General features: G+C 38.4%; 1 protein-coding gene across 1 annotated transcript; it reads left to right on the top strand.

Annotated features, from left to right (window-relative positions):
* Positions 1–13,499: 13,499 nt before the first annotated feature.
* LOC110875915 lies at positions 13,500–17,537 on the top strand. Its single transcript, XM_022124107.1, has 7 exons — positions 13,500–14,479; positions 14,549–15,089; positions 15,407–15,707; positions 15,975–16,382; positions 16,524–16,675; positions 16,760–17,212; positions 17,454–17,537. The coding sequence occupies exons 1-7, from the start codon at positions 13,500–13,502 to the stop codon at positions 17,535–17,537; spliced, it is 2,919 nt and encodes a 972-aa protein (XP_021979799.1).
* The last annotated feature ends 234 nt before the right edge of the window (positions 17,538–17,771 follow it).

Here is a 17,771-nt window from a genome sequence, read left to right as displayed (position 1 = left end):
ATGTTTAATTGTTAGTAGTGTTATATGGGGGTTTAAACAAAACTAAACCTAAGGGACTAATTTTGGATAATTGGAAGTAAGAAGATTAAAAGGGTAAAAACTTAAAAGAACACACAGTAGTGGGTGTTCTGGTCGATGTCAGGAGAAAGAAAAGGGGGAAGAAACCCTTACTCATCTAAGATCATCAAATTGAAGATTAATTCGAGCCCTAAATCAGTGCATGAATGCATATAAACGATCACCTAAACTAGAGGATCATAAGGTATGTCAAAAATCTTAATTTGGTGATATTGTGAATGTAAATAGATTTCATGGATTTTAATCCATGTATGAATTTAAGAAATTGAAGTAAGATAAGAGATGTATATTTGCTTAGGAACAAACCCTAAGTGAAAATTTTAAATATATTGCTATGCTTTGGGTGGTTGGATGATTTACCACACTTAGTTAAGTGGGTTTTGAATAATGAGGAAGAACACATGAATTATGAGGATGAAAATGATGTGTTGGATGTTTGATGCATTGAGTTTAGGTGCTAATTGAACATTCCAACCATTTTGATGTTATGAGTTGAATATACATGGCTAATAGTTCAATCATAGACTTGATAGAAGTAGTGTAAAAATTCATATCCATAAGGTGTTTGATGTAATGCCTAAGTGAATATTATGAACTTATATGCTTTGAAGATAGTAGAAGTATTATTAACTATCATAGTTATTCACTATGTAAAATATTTAGCACATGATATACATGATGATTGTTTAAGTAGTTAACCAAATGAGTTTTGACATGATTACAAGAAATTAACCTCCTTAGATTAATTCGTACACATTAGACTTATGGTATAAAATCTGGATGATATAATACAATTGAATAACATGAAGTGTGAATACATGGTTAATGTTAGAATTTAGACACATTGAGTGGGGATTTAAATGATACCCACCAAGTGTGTGCAATGAAATGCTCAAATGAGTTTGTTGAGTTTATTAGTGCATTTGCATATGTTATAAGTAGTTTGACTTTTAAAAGTCAGACTGACCTATAATAAGATCAAATGGTAATTTTGATGAAAAATGCTTAAGGTAGGATAGTCGTGTTAAATGATGACTAATCTAACCATCTTACGGATGATAAATGGTAGCTTGACGCTTGACAAGCTGGGTGGATGCTTGGGAAGAAGTGGGTCAAACGAATCAAATACGCCGAAAAGCATAATTGGATGCAAGGTAAGTAAAACTTACACCCTTATAATAAAATATGAGTTTTGATGATAAATACTTGCTGACGCAAACCGAAACGGGTCAAACAAGTAAAAATGAGTTTTGTTGATAAATACTTCCTAACGCGAACCGAAAGATGTCAAACAAGTAAAAAATGAGTTTTGATGATAAATAGTTGTTGACGTGAACCGAAATGGGTCAAGCAAATAAAAAAAGAGTTTTGTTAATAAATACTTTGTTAGTGCATAAATGTGAAAATCTGAAATCTGAAAATGCCAAACTCTTGAGGGATTTAGAGAGTTTGTCATTAGAAAATGAAAATCTTAAAAAATCATAAAATGTTTTGAAAAATCAAAAACAAAATTTAGAAAATGAAAAATAAAAAATGGAAAAAGAATTTCAAAGTCAAATAAAAATTCTTGAAGATGGGAGAGATGTGTTTAGCAAAAACAACATCGAAAAGCAAAAAATGATAAATTCTCATCTTCAGAAGATTATTCAACTTGAAAAAGAAGGTGAGCAAGCTCGACAGAAAATCAACGAGCTTGAAACGAAATTGAAAGGTTTTGTGACTTCTTCAGAGTATTTGAATATTCCATGTCCAAAACCGATCAATTCTGTTCCAATAAGTGACGATGTCACAAACTTTGACAATGTCAAAGTTGAAGATTGCAATGAGAAATCTGATGATGAAAATGAAAAAATTGAAAAACAAAAATTATTTTTGGAATTAAAAGAAAATTTTAAAAATACTGTTTTGCAATCTACTGAAATAGGTGAATGCTCAAAGCAAAAACCTGTTAAGAAGATGGTAGAACAGAAACAAAAAGTTAAAAATTTGAAAAATTTTAAAAATGAAAATAAAAGTTCATCAGATCAATCATCCAATCGCAATCAAAAATCACAAAAATTGAAAAATCAAAACTCAAAAATTGTTGGTAATAAGTGGTGCAGGTCGGACCACAGTGCTCAAAAGTCAAATCCAGCAATCAAGAGGAGAAAGGAATATCACCAAGCCAAACAGTGCTTTGATTTGAGCATTTGGACAGAAAATGGTGATTGGTATGATAACAGAGTGTGTTACCGATGCGGTTATCAAGGACACATTGCTGTTAACTGCCAGAATTGGAAGTTTGAATCAAGAAGATGCTATAATTGTCAAATCAGAGGTCACATTGCCAGAGATTGCCCAAGGAAATCAAGTGAAGGATTGAGGGTTAATTCTCAGAAAGTGGCAAAGAAAACAGTCAATGCCAAGCCCAAAGAACAGAAAGTCAAAGAACCTAAAGTTCAAAAACAGAAAGTGAAGCTTTCACAAGGGCAAAAAGATAGACTGCGAAAGAAGAGAAAGAAGGCTAGAGAGTATCTGGAGAAGATTTTGTCCTCGGGTTCACCGGACAGATCGAATAAGAGTTCTGATGAATCAACTCCCTCGACTGCAAAGTCAAGCAAGACGAATTCATCAGATACAAATCTGAGGACGAAAGAGGAAAAGAAGAAGGTAAAAGTTGGTGGCAATGAATCTGTTTCTTCGGAAACAAAGGAGCCACGTTCTGGCGATGATTCTGATTCGTCAACATCAGAGGAGCCACAAGTTGAGCTCAAAAGTGAAAATTCAGTTCCGCCAATGGATGACACAAACTTTCCACCGTTACAAACTGAAAATTTTAAACAAAAAGTTGGTAAAGTGAAAATTTCGAACTATTCTGAAAAGAAAGAATTCAATGTCGAAAAGGCTTTTAATAACAAAGTGAAAAATATTTTTGGAAAAATGGTTGAGAGAAAGGTAAAAGGGGTAAAAGAATTTTATGAAGCAAAAAGGAATGATCAAACCCCGAGTGAAATTGAAAAGGTCACACCCAAGGCTGGTCAGGCTTGGGTGCCTGCATTCGTTGCTTAAAATCCTGACTTGCCGGAACTCCCAGGTTGGTAATTGGGGAGTAGGAATCGGCATCTTTCTTGAGAAATTCACTTCGGTGATATTTCGACTTTCAAAAGATAAATTAAGGACATTAAGTTGTACTTGATTCATCTTTCCTACAAGTGATAATTTGAAAAACAAGGTGATGAAACCCCGAGTTTATGAAATGACACACAAAACTAATTTTCCGGAAAAACCATTTTGATTAAAACAAACTTAAGTGTTTTGAAATCATAATGGGAAAATAGTTTGTTGTGAGGGGGAGTTCTGATTGTTTACGCCAGGTGGATGGAGAATTGAAGTGATTCTCATCAAGTTGTCAAGTTTGTACAGTTTGTTTTCAAATTTTCCCAGAAAATCAAAATTGAAACATATTTTGATTTTAGGGGGAGAAAAATTTTAAAAAAATTTGAAAATTTGAAAATGTCAAAAACATTGAAAATCAAAAATGAGTTTTTGTTGCATAAAATAGGAAATGATAGTACATCAGTGGTCTATCACAACACGCTAAAGATATGTAATGTTTAAAAGTGATAAACAATCTTACTACGGATCTGTCGGTAGATTTTTGCACACTTAGTAAATTGAAATGAGATATAAACCTAAATTCAAACTTGCTTAATTCGTGGGTAACTATTCTTGGATATATGGGTAATCCCCGAAATCTTGTTTGAAAGATCCCTCTTTCTGAGATACTAGGTCTTTATACTCAGTGATATCTGGGGTATTATTCCGGGACTTCTGTTATATGGAAATACTGACCTAGTCCCCGAATAATACTTTCTGAAAAATGCTTTGAAATATAAGCGCAGCCCTCAGCAAGTTGATAAAACAATAAAATTGATAGTCACTGCTGTTGTAACAAAAGATCCTCTAAAGGGGACCCACCGAAAGTCGAAGCCGTCATCTCTCTGCGTATACGGAAGTATCGACCTGAGCTCTCACGGCCCTCGCAATTTACCCCTTAACAGATATCATCTGTGGTATACTCACCTGTAAGAATGAACATTGGGATCTGGATACGGGAGTATATTCAAGTGGAGTGATACACATTTAAGTTCAAGTTTCTAAAACATTAATATTGTATCTCGATTCAATTGAAATTTGTGTGAAAATTTAAAGTGGACCGATATACTGACAATCTAGGTAAATTGTTTAAAACTTGAAATGTTTAAAAGCTTAACGGTGATGGTGATATGTCTCAAAAACTGATATGATCCTCTTGCACAAACTCACAAAAATATGTTTGTACATATTTCATTTCTGCATTTCATTTCTGCTATTGCCTTTATGTTTCATATTTTTGAAAAAATCCAAAAAGATTTTCGACAACTGATGTTGAAAAACTGATATTCAAAATCTCAAAGGCTAAACATGATGAACAGACAGGTTGGTTAAATGGTTTGAAATGTTTAAGATGATTCATTAATTTGAATCAGATTTTGGAATGTTTCAAATTTTGTTAAATTTTAAATGTGAAAGATAATCCTCAAATGTTTAGTTGTTTCATTTGGTTGAATCACAATATTGTTTGTTATAATTGTGTATTTGAGATGTGTAGGTTTTTGATTCTGTCGCTACGGAAAGCCAGGCATCGATCCCAAAAGCACGGAAGCTTGACGTAAGGGGGAGCCTGAAGAAAGAGACTACCGAAAGGGGGAGCAACGGAAGCTCGAAGACAGATCCACGGAGATTCTGTTCGAAAAAGAGAAAGACAAGACGCTACGAGATTGACTGCGGCAATATCCAAGGGGAGATTGTTAGTGCATAAATGTCTATCGCCTTCGTCAATCCGAGCCGTAGCGAGAAACCGAAGAAATCAAGCTTTTATTGTTATATTTAGATAGTAAAGGCAAGGTGGCAATTGTGTAAATAATGAGACTTCTCATTATAACCTTGGCCTATAAATAGAACCATTAGGGTTTTCATTGAAGACTTTTGCTCCATTTGGTGATTTAGTGATTCAAGTCTAGAGAGAGAAAGTCTAGAGAGAGAAAGTATACTCTCCACGTGATTTTTGCTTGTACACGTCATCTTCATCAATAAAATCACGGTTCTAGTACGTTATTGTGTGTTCGGTCACGCACGTTCACGGATTCCGCACGTCGAACGTTTGTTACGCAATCGAACGGCGTCAAAACCGGTCCTACATACTTACTGACGCGAGCCAAAACGAGTCAAACAAGTAAAATGAGTTTTTGATATAAATACTTGCTGACTCGAACCGAAATGGGTCAAACGAATAAAAATATGTTGATTTTGACATAAATACTTGTTGATGCGAACCGAAATGGCTTTTTTTTTGGGTAAAGGGTTACCCCGGTAAATTTTATAAATCACCAAACCAAATAAAAACAGGGTGTGCCAAGACACTGACACACACTACTAGTCAAGACAAACCAAGACTAGAACATCCAAGGACAACAACCAACGACAAAAGCATACAACCAGAAACAAAGAAAACAAAGCCCGACAACTAAGCCTCTAGCAACAGGACAATGAACAAAAAACAACAACTCTAGCCCGGGTCACAATCCAAATTCTTTATCGAAATCTGCCAGGAATCCAAGAGGTTACGGTGCTTCCGGTCCCTACCAAGTTTAAAACCCATAATCTTCAATCGAACCGTATTGATGATAACATGGGAAAGCATATCAGGAGTACGTTGGACACTAGAGAATAACCGGTTATTCCTCTCTTGCCATACATAGTACGTAGCGGCCCCAATAAGGAGTTTACCAACAATCCGGTCAAGCTGGCGAGAATTTGCATTTTGCACCATCCACTGCATAATCGAGACCACGTGTTATTGACACTCTCCATGTTAACCATTTTCCTCACTGAGTCCCAAACTTTCGAGGCAAAGGAACATTGAAAGAAAAGGTGGTCTCTAGAATCTCGATCATAGTAACAAAGAGGACAACACATAAGAATCAGATTTGTAGTACTACCCGCTTCCCAAGTAGCCATCCTGTCTTGCGTCTTTAACTTATTAGATATCACTAACCACATATGGAATGAATGCCGAGGAATGCATTGACTGAACCAAATCGAATCAACCCAATCGACCCTATCACCCCTATGACGCAAAGTATTCCAAACTTCCCAAGACCGAAATTGACAAAAGTTCCCCTCCATATCTTTCCAATGACATCGGTCAGCCATATCAACTAACGGATGCGGTGGAGGAATATTTATAAGAACCGGAAAAATATCGAACCAAGCTTGGGGCCATTTCCATTGGCCGATATCATCAATAAGATCCGCAACAGTAGACCGAAGGTTAAAACCCGCATTGGCTATTGCCCGAGGAGTAATAAAGGATCTTAGAGGACTACAAGAACACCAGTTATCACTCCAAGCATTCGTTTGCCGACCGCTCAGGATAGCCATCCAAATATAAGGCCTTCTGTGATTACGAATTGCAAGAATATGTCCCCATCCCCAGCTTACACTACCACGTTTCGTCACCTCCCAGAAGTTCGTACCTTTCAATTTGTAGGAATGAATCCATTGAACCCAAAGAGAAGGACGATTGTTGATAATACTCCATACATGGCCAGAAAGTAACTCAATGTTCACATCCTTAATACTGCGAACGCCCAGACCCCCTTCTTCTTTCGGCAAGCAAACATTGGACCAAGCAACTTTAGAACGAACATTCCCCTGGGTACCACCATTCCAAAGAAAACGACGCATAGTCTTTTCCAGCTCTTTAACAATACGAACCGGAAGCATAAAAACAGAAGCCCAATATGTGTACATAGAAGCCAGAACCGAATTGATCAGTTGAAGCCTACCGGCAAAGGATAAAGATCTTGACATCCAATTATCAATTCGACATTTCACTCTCTCAATAAGGACTTTACAATCCCTATAAGCAAGATGGGTAGAAATCAACGGTACTCCAAGGTATCGGACCGGAAGGGTACCCTCCTGAAAAGGCATCAACCCAAGAATTTGCGTTTTCACATGGTTAGGAACATTGCAAAAGAAAATTGTACTCTTGGGAGCACTTGGAACCAAACCCGATATCTTTGTAAAGCTACCCAAAGCATCCCTTAAAACTTTAACCGAGGGCCGATCACCATGAGCAAATATGAAGAGATCATCCGCAAACGAAACATTTATAATCCTTTGCTTAGCACATAGAGAGTGGAATTTAAACGACGCATGAGTTCTCGCTGCATGTTGAAGGAGAAGAGACAAGACTTCCATAACTAGCGTAAACAAATACGGAGACAAGGGGTCCCCTTGTCTAAGGCCCCGCTTCCCATAGAAGAAGCCATGAATGTCACCATTGATGCAAAGGGAATACGATACCGTGGAGACGCACGACATAATCCACTTAACCATTTTCCGATGAAAGCCAAACCTCAATAAAACAGTTTCAAGGAAAGACCAGTTAACTGTATCATATGCCTTCTGAATGTCGATTTTCAAAGCACATCTAGAAGGACCTCTATTGGTATGATAATTGTGCATAAGTTCTTGCGTGAGGAGGATGTTATCAGAGATCTTACGACCAGGAACGAATGCCGATTGGTTTATGCTGACCAAGCTATCCAAATTGCCTTTAAGTCTATCCGTGATGATTTTACTAATGCATTTGAATAGCACATTACAACAAGAAATCGGTCTATAATCAAGAACCGAATTCGGGGTCTCCTTTTTAGGCACCAATGCAATGATTGTGTGATTAATCTGTTTAAGCAATTGGCCATTATCAAAGAAAGCAAGAATCGTGTCCGTAACTTCCTCACCGACAGTATCCCAAGCATGTTTAAAGAAGGCTGAAGTGAACCTGTCAGGCCCCGGAGCTTTGTTCTCCCCAATGCTAAACATAGCCTTTTTTACTTCCTCTCTGGTCACCGGACGAACCATATGATTTGCAGAATCACTAGAGAGAGTATTAATAAACAAGTTATCAATATCAAGCCGGTCAACATGGTCTGGATTACCCAAGAAATCCGTGTAATGAGCTACAAAAACAGCCGGAACATCATCGCCCTCAAACTGATTACCATGAGCATCTTTGATACACGAAATTTTACTTCTCGCATTTCTACTTTTCACACACTTGTGGAAATATGAAGTATTAGCATCACCCGCACTAAGCCAATCAACCTTAGCTTTCTGCTTAAGAAAGCATTCCTCATCATACGCCGCAACCTGAAAATCACGAAGACACATAGAATGCAAATCACGAAGGCATGAATCCGACGGGTTTGCATCTATTTGCTGTTGAATATGATCTAGATGCTTGCGAAGAGAAGACACTCGTTCATGAAGATTACCCTGCTTATAAAGAATCTTACGAAATACTGGCTTGAGGTTTTTCATTTTCTTTACAACCGAAAACATGGTATGACCCGTAACATTATTAGACCACTCCTTAGCAACAGCTTGCATAAACTCCGGTTTAGACGTTATAAAGTTCGGGAATTTAAAAGGTCTCGGCTTTGGACGGAAACCCGAAGACGATTTAAAAACACAAGGAGTATGATCCGAAATGCGAGGAGGATGAAAGAAAGCAAAACCCTCCGGGAATAAAGATAGGAGATGAATATTACCCATAATCCGATCTAGCTTTTTCAAGACACCAATACCCTCTCTCGGCTTCTGGTTCCAGGTGAAATGCATACCATGACAAGGGATATCAAGAACCTCCAAGTGCTTGACACATTCATAGAATTCCCTCATACCAATAGAAAGGCTAGATGAACCAAAAGAACAGTCATCTAAACTAAGAGCCACATTAAAATCGCCAAGGATTAGCCACGGCTTGTCTTGCGCCAAACTGTTATGCTTAGAAAGGTCATCCCATAGCATACGTCTAGCTTGGTAAGAATTTTCTGCATAAACAAACGAACAAAGAACCACTTTCCTCTCAGCCTTAAAATGGATCTGTGTGTGAATAACTTGGTCCGATTGAGATAGCACCATTAAGTCCACATCATCCGCATTCCATCCTAGAATTATTCGGGTACCTCTAGAACACAAACCCCCATTAGACGTCCAACTCCAAGCACGAAAAACTTTGTTACAAATTCTGTCTAAGTTATTCACATGGACATGAGATTCCAAAACCGCACAAACACTAAGCTGATTTTCAGTAATAAGAACCCGAACCTCGTTTTGTTTCAGGGGACGATTCAAACCCCTAATGTTCCATGCAGCTATGCTACCCATTTAAACCCGTTAGACCGGGAGTGCTTGCCCCCTCAGCGCTTTTTCCAGCAGATTTACTCGACATAAAGTTAGCCATTTCCGTTTGGACTCTCTCAACAACTTCCTCTTCCTGAAAAGAGCCATTTTGATTACCAACATTAGCCTGTGGACCCGGATCATTGTGTTTCTCTAAGCCGATGAAACTAGCATCCCCATCCGTACTATTTAGGGCCTCAAAAGAGTTCCTTGTCTCCACACTACTTCGATTAGCATTGTTAGATTTGTCATTTTTCATACCCGAAGAGCTCGCACCCACATTAGCTACCTTTGGCTTGTAGATGAACTTTTGTTTCTGCTTCTTTGGCATAACTCCCAGCCTAGCCGTTTTCCTTTTATCCGTAACAAAGCCATCCTCATCCACCATAACTTGCTTATCTTTCTTATTGTTCACATTTTTAGCACATGTCTGATCATTGTGACCAAACACACAACAAACCGAACACCGTTGAGGCTTCCATTCATATTCTACTTTGATTCTTTCAGTAACATAACCATCCTCATCAAGCTTGGGAATAGCAACAGTGATATAATCTTTGATATCAGAATCCGCATTAATTTCAATTAATGCCCGGGCAAAACTGCTCCGACCCCAGTGATCAGAACACATATCAGCAGTATAACCATCAAGCCGCTTAGGAGACCCTAACTTGGACGCTAACAAGCTCAACCCATCATCCGTATACACTGCTAGGGGAACATTATGCAACTTAACCCAAACTGGAACCGTCTTAATACCCTCTTTTCTAAGGCTGACCGAAGGAGTCCAAACATCAAGAACAAAGGCACTTTCCTAATCAACCACGGACCATTTTCTAACACTTTAGACATACCCTCCTTAGTGTCGAATTTAAAGAAAAAGAATCCTTCCGAGTTCATCATAAGTTTAGAAAACCCATGCCTAGCCCAAACGTTTTTAGCGTAATATTCCACCACCGGAAAAGGAAGACGATTACCCAAAAAATAACCGTACAAAACATTTTCAAATTTATCCTGAACTTTCCGAATTACCTCACGGGGAATGACTACATCAGCATCTTGACATGTTTCGGTCGTTTCCATCCACCTGAAGTTAACTTCCCTTTTCGTCTGAACATTATTCTTGACCCTGTCCGCATACGAGTTGAGGTTTGGCCTTATGATATTCGTATCTTCCCTACGGTCCATGTTGCTCCCCTCTGAGTGAACAGGAACAGAAATCTTTTCTAACTCAACAATCACGTTGATAACTTTCGTATTACCACGACGGGGCAATATAGGGTTGCCATCAATATTGATAGGCTTACCAAACAAAGATGACTTCCTATAGAATCCGGAATACCCACCACCTTCGGATCGTTAGCACGAATGAAAACATCCCCATGCAACCGTTCTGAGAAAGACTGAAACCCTAGATCCTCTAATCCCGGATCACGATTCCTCTCCATGAATACAGCCGCCAAAGCCTTTACACATGCACACGTAAACCCTAATCAGCCAACAAAGTAATCAGAACCCTAATCAGCCGACAAGAACAAAGCTTTAACTGAACAAATGCCGAAATCCAAGAAAACAGAAGCCGGTCCTTTAAACCCTAGAACAAAACCTCAACCCTTGATCGATTAAACTAGTGTCACCAATCTAGCTAAGTTAATCTTAGTTAACCGCAATCAATGGCAACCAGATTAATAAATTAGGGTTTCAGAATATATTACTAGGGCAGCGATTTCAAGAAAACAAAAGAAAACCCTAGTTCTTAATCGATCCCTAATGCTAACGAGTTCGTTATAGACTCTTGAAAGATCAAGAACTAATCACAGACTGTTATGCATAAGATCACAAGAAAAAACAAGGGAAAAAGAAGAACAAGATGAGAAATCGCCTAAAGGAGAGAGAGAAGCACGACCCTTTGATTCATGGCTTCCGTATTAACCGAAATGGCTTGAGTGAGTAAAAATATGTTTTTGATATAAACCATTTGTTGACGCGAACCGAAATGGGTCGAGCGAGTAAAAAGGGCAAGTAAATCATATGTCAATGATTAAACTAACTAGTGTAAAAAGGAGACCCTATGACGTAAGTCATAACGGGTCAAATAAGCGAAATCACAAGTATATCACTCGTGTAACTATTTAAAGAATTAACCAATGATGGTTAAAAGACCAAACGGGTCATACGGGTCAAATGGTGATGATATCACCATTTGAGCGTAGTACTTAACGCTTGTTATTGTTAAGTGTCATACTTATAGGTAGGCTTGTATCACGGGCAAGTATTGAAAATGTGTCATGACTTTGAACTGCGCCAGGTATGTAAAATAGATTAGGCTCTCGGTGAGGACTTACGATCTGACTAGATTCGATCGAGTCAAGGGTGGACATTAGACTAAAACGTCTATTAGAGCCACGGATATGTCAACTATGTGAATATTTGACTAAAACGTTCCCGAATGATAAATCGGGCAAATTACCCCTAAGGGTAGATACAAAAAAGATTAATAATAATAATAATAATAATAATAATAATAATAATAATAATAATGAATCCCATATTTGGGTTAGTCTTTGGTAACATAAAAATGGGAGGCGAAGACTCTTTGATTAATGTCTCTTAACGGGTCGTTTTTGTAAAACGTCAAACTTGAGGGTAAACTCAGAATATAAAGGTTTTCCTATAATAACCCATCACAAATGAAATTGTGTTAATAGATAAATGAAAGTCTTAGTGTGAAAATATAGGGTACAAAAAATATATGGGCAATTTAAGCTTAAGTGCTTAAATCTCATAACGGGTCGAATAAACATATGCGCGAACCGGGTAACGGGAACGCGAAACATAAAAAATTGTAATTCCGGGTTATAGTTTATGGCTTAAATATGTTAAGGTATGAACCCCAAGTGATTAAAATAAGTTTGAATGAGTTTGGATAGGTTTTGACGTAATTGTTGGAACTTTTGAGATCGTTCATACTTGTACTGGATTAGTTTTATAGTTGTTTGTAGCTAATTTACTAGTATAGGGGCTTATTTTGTAATTTCATGAAACTAGAAATCCTGACTTGGTGTAGTTAAGATTCCAGCAAATTTGTAAATTTGCTGGCAAGTCAGGCACTATATATAGCCCAAGCATTGTAACACTAGCTAAGCTTTTGGCTCCTTGATGAATGAAGTGTTGTTTACATTAAATATTTGATATTGTGCTCAAATCTGTATTCCAAGGTGCTTTATTGATCTATATTCTTGTTTGGATTCAATACAACACTGGTTGTATTCATCAATCCATTAGCTTCATCTTCATTCTTGATTGTTCTTAACTTTTTCATAGTTCAAACGCTTAATCAATAGGTGTTTTGGACTAAAACAACCAACCACTGTGATCCGGATTGATATTGGGATCTACAATTTGGTATCAGAGCCTTTGTGCTCTTGGTTGTTGTGTTCTTGTTGAGATTTTTCAAAGTTTTGAAGGTTTTTCAAAAGTTTCAAGGTTTTTCAAATTTTTGGACTTAAAATGGATTGATTTGGTGTGTTTAATCGATAGGTTGTTGTTAATATATGATTAGGGAGTCATTTTGGACATGTTGATGCATCAAAACATGGGTTTTTAGCTGTTTTTGAGTGATTAGAGGGTTTTAGTTCGTGTTAAACCCTCTGTCCAGCGAAATTAACTTGAATACAGCGAACAATTTTTGAAGACAGCGAAATTAAATTTGAATACAGCGACGATATTTTTGAACATAGCGAACAATTTTCGAAGAACATCGCATGATCATTAATTTCACAATCATAACTCGAGCGAAATTATTGATTATCGGCGAAATAGTGTCAAGTGACCCTGTAGCGAAATTATCGAAAGCAACTTTGAGAACTGTGATATAGAACCACAGCGTTCTTATCACGGTATTCGGCGAAATAAGCCAAACTAACGTGTGTGCTACTTGTATAAGCGGAATTAGCTTGTTCGCTCGTGCAGGATGTCTCCGTGTACCGGTGAAGATAGGAGACCAGCGAAGACTTTCAGCGAAATAGGTCCTGTTTCTCTGATTTCCGGCGAAATTACATCTGTTACCGGCGAAGGTGCTCTCCAGTTGATCTATTAGCGAATTTAGCCTCTGATCAGCTTTCTTGTGTCAAAATCAAGCCAAGATGTCGTTGAATCAGCTAAGTCCAATTGCTCAAGCTGAACTTGAGACCGGAACCACTACTAGGCCACCAAAGTTGAAAGGGGCTGAAGACTTCAGTACTTGGAAGGCTCGTATTCAGTCGTTCTTCGAGTACACGGACTACAATCTGTGGCTCTCAGTCACCGCTGGACCCCACATTCCAACAGTGGTTCGGGGAGATGCGGTAGTTGCTAACAATGATGCCACAACCTTCACTGACGAAGACAAGGCCCTAATCCAACACGATCGCCGTGCACATGTTGCCTTAACCATGGCACTGTCAACTAATGACTGCAACATGTTTGAAGAACACCGAACTGCAAATGCACACTGGAATGCATTGAGTGAGTATTATGAGGGAAATGAGGAGCTAATTGAAAGCAAGAGAGACATGGTGCAGAAGCAATATGACATGTTCTGTGGAGTTCGTGGAGAAAGTCTTTCCGATCACATCAGTCGCTTTCTGAATATGATGACCAAAATGAAGAAGGCGGGAAATCCTGTCACAAACCGTGCTGCCATAAAGAAGCTGTTGGATTCACTCCCTAAGGAATGGAGTCTGCAATGCATGATGATCAAGAAGGATTTCCTCAATAATCCAAATCCTGTCACTCTGTCCGACTTAATTAACACTCTAAGAGCTTTTGAAATGGATGTCAACAAACGAGAGATGAACACTGCTGGCTACCCACCAAAGACCAATCAAACCTCTGTTGGATTGAAGAATATGGCATTCCTTGCTTCAGGTGGCATCAGTCCACAAGCCTCTGACTTAATCTACGCTAACGCTTCCACAAGCGCATCGAAAGCTCCACAACCTAGTGAGAAGACTATCACGGTTGGTGATACACAAGCGTTGAAGGTGTCTACTGAAAACGTGGCACTTTTTAACATGTTTCTGAGCAGCTATGAAGCTTTGATGTCTGGAGAACTGAAGAAGGAGATGTTCACTGCTGAAGACATGTATCAGGTTGATCCAGATGACATGGAGGAAATGGATCTGAAATGGCAGATGGCCATGATCACTTTAAGGTTAAAGAAATTTCAAGACAAAACCGGAAAGCATTTGGGTCTTGGAAAGGCTGGTTTTGACAAATCCAAACTGAGATGCTACAACTGTAAGAATCTGGGCCACTTCAAGCGTGACTGCCCCTTGTTGAAAGAAGGAAACATTGAATCAACTCCTGATGTAAAACAAATCACCAGCGAAGAAAACAAAAACAACGCATCTCCTAGCACGCCAAAAGCCTTAGTCGTTGAAGATTATGATTGGAGTGAAGAAATTGCTGAAGCTAAGGAGCAAGTCAACAAAGCTCTTATGGCAAAAATCTCAAGCGAGTCCTCATCAAAGCAGTTTGAGAAACAGACAGCTGGAATTCCAAAAGGAGACAACATTGCTGACAAGGGTCTGAAAAGCATTCTCACCTCCACAGAGCCTGAGAAAGAAAAGAAGTCTGAAGAAGCAGAGGAGCATGTTTCTGAGGAGGTATCTGATCAGAAGAAAGGCAAAGAAAAAGTCCCAGCAGCAGCTATGAAAACAGAATCTTCAAAAGAAAAGGCTGACAAAGACTTGGTAAATAGTATTCCACATAGCTTTAAAGTAAGTTATGCACACCAGCATGCGTTGATGTCGTGGCACATTACAAGTCTCTAAATCTAGAATTTGAGAGACAGAAAGACAAAGCTTTAAAATTTAACAAAGAGCTTAAACAGAACGAAGCCGCATATCAGAGAAAGTTGAATTCAACTTTAGCTGAAATACAAACTCTAAAAGAATTTGTGTTTAGAAAAGATTTTATCATTAACGATCTCACAGATAGATTAGAAAAAGCTTTGAACGAAAAGAATAAATTACAAATTATAATAGACAAATGGAATGTCAGTCAAAAGGCCTTTACTGACATCAAAAACTGCCGACGACCAACGTATGTGAAAGACGGGATTGGGTATAAGGATAGGCAAGGAAATGAAAGAAAATTCTTCTTTCCACCGCATAGCAAAAACTATGTGCCTATGCCAACTCCTCATCCCGAAAATGATCTTATCGATGAAAAGGCCTCTGTAGAACAAAACGATTTTTGTGAAAGTGAAACAACTGCTAACTTTTCTAAAAGTAATGCAGATCCAATTGTGTGTAAAGAAGATGTGTGCGATGAGGATGGAGACTGCGGCGGTTCAAATATAGGAATAGGTTATTCAGGCGACAGTTATTCCACTGTTAACTGGTTCGCCTGGAACTGTTCTAAGAAAAACAATATTCGGGATGAATGTAATAATTTAATTAGGATGGATGACTGTATTGGCCGTGTGCCTAAATTTAAATCTTCGGATGACTGTAAGGGCCATGCGCCTACATTTGAGACCCGTGATCGTGAACATTTTGTGTTTGAATGTCATGATTTAAATTTTGCATTTTGTGATGATAAAATTATTTGTGAATCTCCTATATTTGTGCCAGAATTGAAAAAGAATAGCTTTGGAAAGTTCCTCACAGAGGAAATTCCAGAATTTATTCCATCTCGAACAGGTATGACAAATTCAAAAAAGAGTGTCACTGAAGATCACTGCAATGAAGACTCAAGCATCACTGCCTCAGAAGATGAGCAAAAATCAGAAAGCTCAAGTGAAGATCGAACAACAGATGGTGAAAGTCTCGAATTCTCGAGTGAAGAAACCCCGAAAACCTCAAGTGAAGATCAAACTACAAATGATGAAAGCTCCGAATGTTCAAGTGTTGAAACAATCGAAGACCAAGACTCAGAAAGTTCAAGCGAAGTTCAAAGCTGCAATGATTCAAGTTACGAAGCAAGTGAAGAGCAAAGCTCAAGCGAATACCTCACGTCTGAAAGTTCATCCGATTCCGACAGTGATGAAGAATGCTCAGAAGATGAAAGCAGAGTGGACAAGAAAATGAAGAAAGCAGAAAGCTCAAGACTCACATCACATACATCATCTTCTAACACCAAAAGACCCAAACGTAAAAGATGTTTTTGCTGTGGTCATTTAGGACATACAGCGAAACATTGTAAAAACAAGAAGTTTTCTAAACCAGAATATGATTTTGTCACAAACTTCACATATCAGCTTAATTATCTTAAGAAGTCTGTTAAAAAGCTGGTTGAGTCAACAGCCTATTTTTGGAAACAAAAAGAGGACAACGTGGGTCAAAACCACGATAGATTTAAAATGAAGCAAATCTGGGTTCCCAAATCAAACTAATTTGTGTATATATTTGTATTTCAGAATAAACTCCAGAAATGGCTCCGAATGCTCATGGAGTACATCTGGCATGTCGACAGCGGATGCTCAAGACACATGACAGGTTTGAAGGAACTTCTGAAAAACTTTCGCTTTATTGATGGAGATTTCGTGTCTTTCGCTGGAGACGAGAAGGGAGGGAAGATCGTTGGAATAGGAGATGTGGTGTCTGAAGCCCTCACGTTGGAAAATGTCAACTATGTTCCAGAATTGTGCTACAATCTCATGAGTGTATCACAAGTCTGTGATAAAGAAATATCGGTGTTTTTCAAGCCTGAATATGTCGTTCCTGCAGAAATGATCATGCTCACTGCTCCAAGACAAAACAACACATACGTGCTCAACATGAAAAATGCCAAGACAAATGACAACTTGACGTGTTTGATTTCAAAGGCTTCGGAATCGGAGTCGCTGCTTTGGCACAGGCGATTGGGGCATGTAAATTTCAAAAATATGAATGAACTCTCTAAGTTAAACTTAGTGAGAGGACTTCCGATAAAAGAATTTCCTTTTTCTGAAAAATGTATAGCATGCGCCCCGGGAAAGCAACACAAGAAGTCGCACAAGTCCAAAGCAGTGAATACGATTACTGCACCTCTTCAGTTGATGCATATGGATCTTTTTGGTCCAAATAGTGTTAAAAGTCTTGCTAAAAGTTCTTACTGTTTGCTGATTACAGATGATTTCTCTCGGTTTTCATGGGTCTATTTTCTTGAAGCAAAAAGCGAGACAGCTGAAGTTCTCAAATCATTCATTCCGCTAATTGAAAACGTGACCAGATTGAAAGTGAAGTCGATCAGAAGTGATAACGGGTCCGAGTTCAAAAATCAAACCTTCATATCCTTCTGTGCAGAAAAGGGAATTCATCTCCAATACAGTGCAGGCCAGAACTCCTTAACAGAATGGAGTTGCTGAACGCAAGAACAGAACATTGATCGAAGCTGCAAGGACCATGCTGGTGGATTCAAAGATTCCAATCATCTTTTGGGCAGAAGCA

The sequence above is a fragment of the Helianthus annuus genome, chromosome 9 (genome assembly GCF_002127325.2).
Source record: "Helianthus annuus cultivar XRQ/B chromosome 9, HanXRQr2.0-SUNRISE, whole genome shotgun sequence".
NCBI classification, from domain to species: Eukaryota; Viridiplantae; Streptophyta; class Magnoliopsida; order Asterales; family Asteraceae; genus Helianthus; species Helianthus annuus.
Note: the sequence above shows the minus strand (reverse complement) of the source record. Positions and strands in the feature narration are given on the sequence as shown.

Excerpts from the sequence above, each read along its gene's own strand:
- LOC110875915 (XM_022124107.1), top strand. The coding sequence starts at position 13,500 with ATGTCGTTGAATCAGCTAAGTCCAATTGCTCAAGCTGAACTTGAGACC. Across the intron at positions 16,676-16,759 it reads GGAAACAAAAAGAGGACAAC|AATAAACTCCAGAAATGGCT; the intron begins GTGGGTCAAAAC and ends TTTGTATTTCAG. Across the intron at positions 17,213-17,453 it reads GGCACAGGCGATTGGGGCAT|ATGATTTCTCTCGGTTTTCA; the intron begins GTAAATTTCAAA and ends TGCTGATTACAG.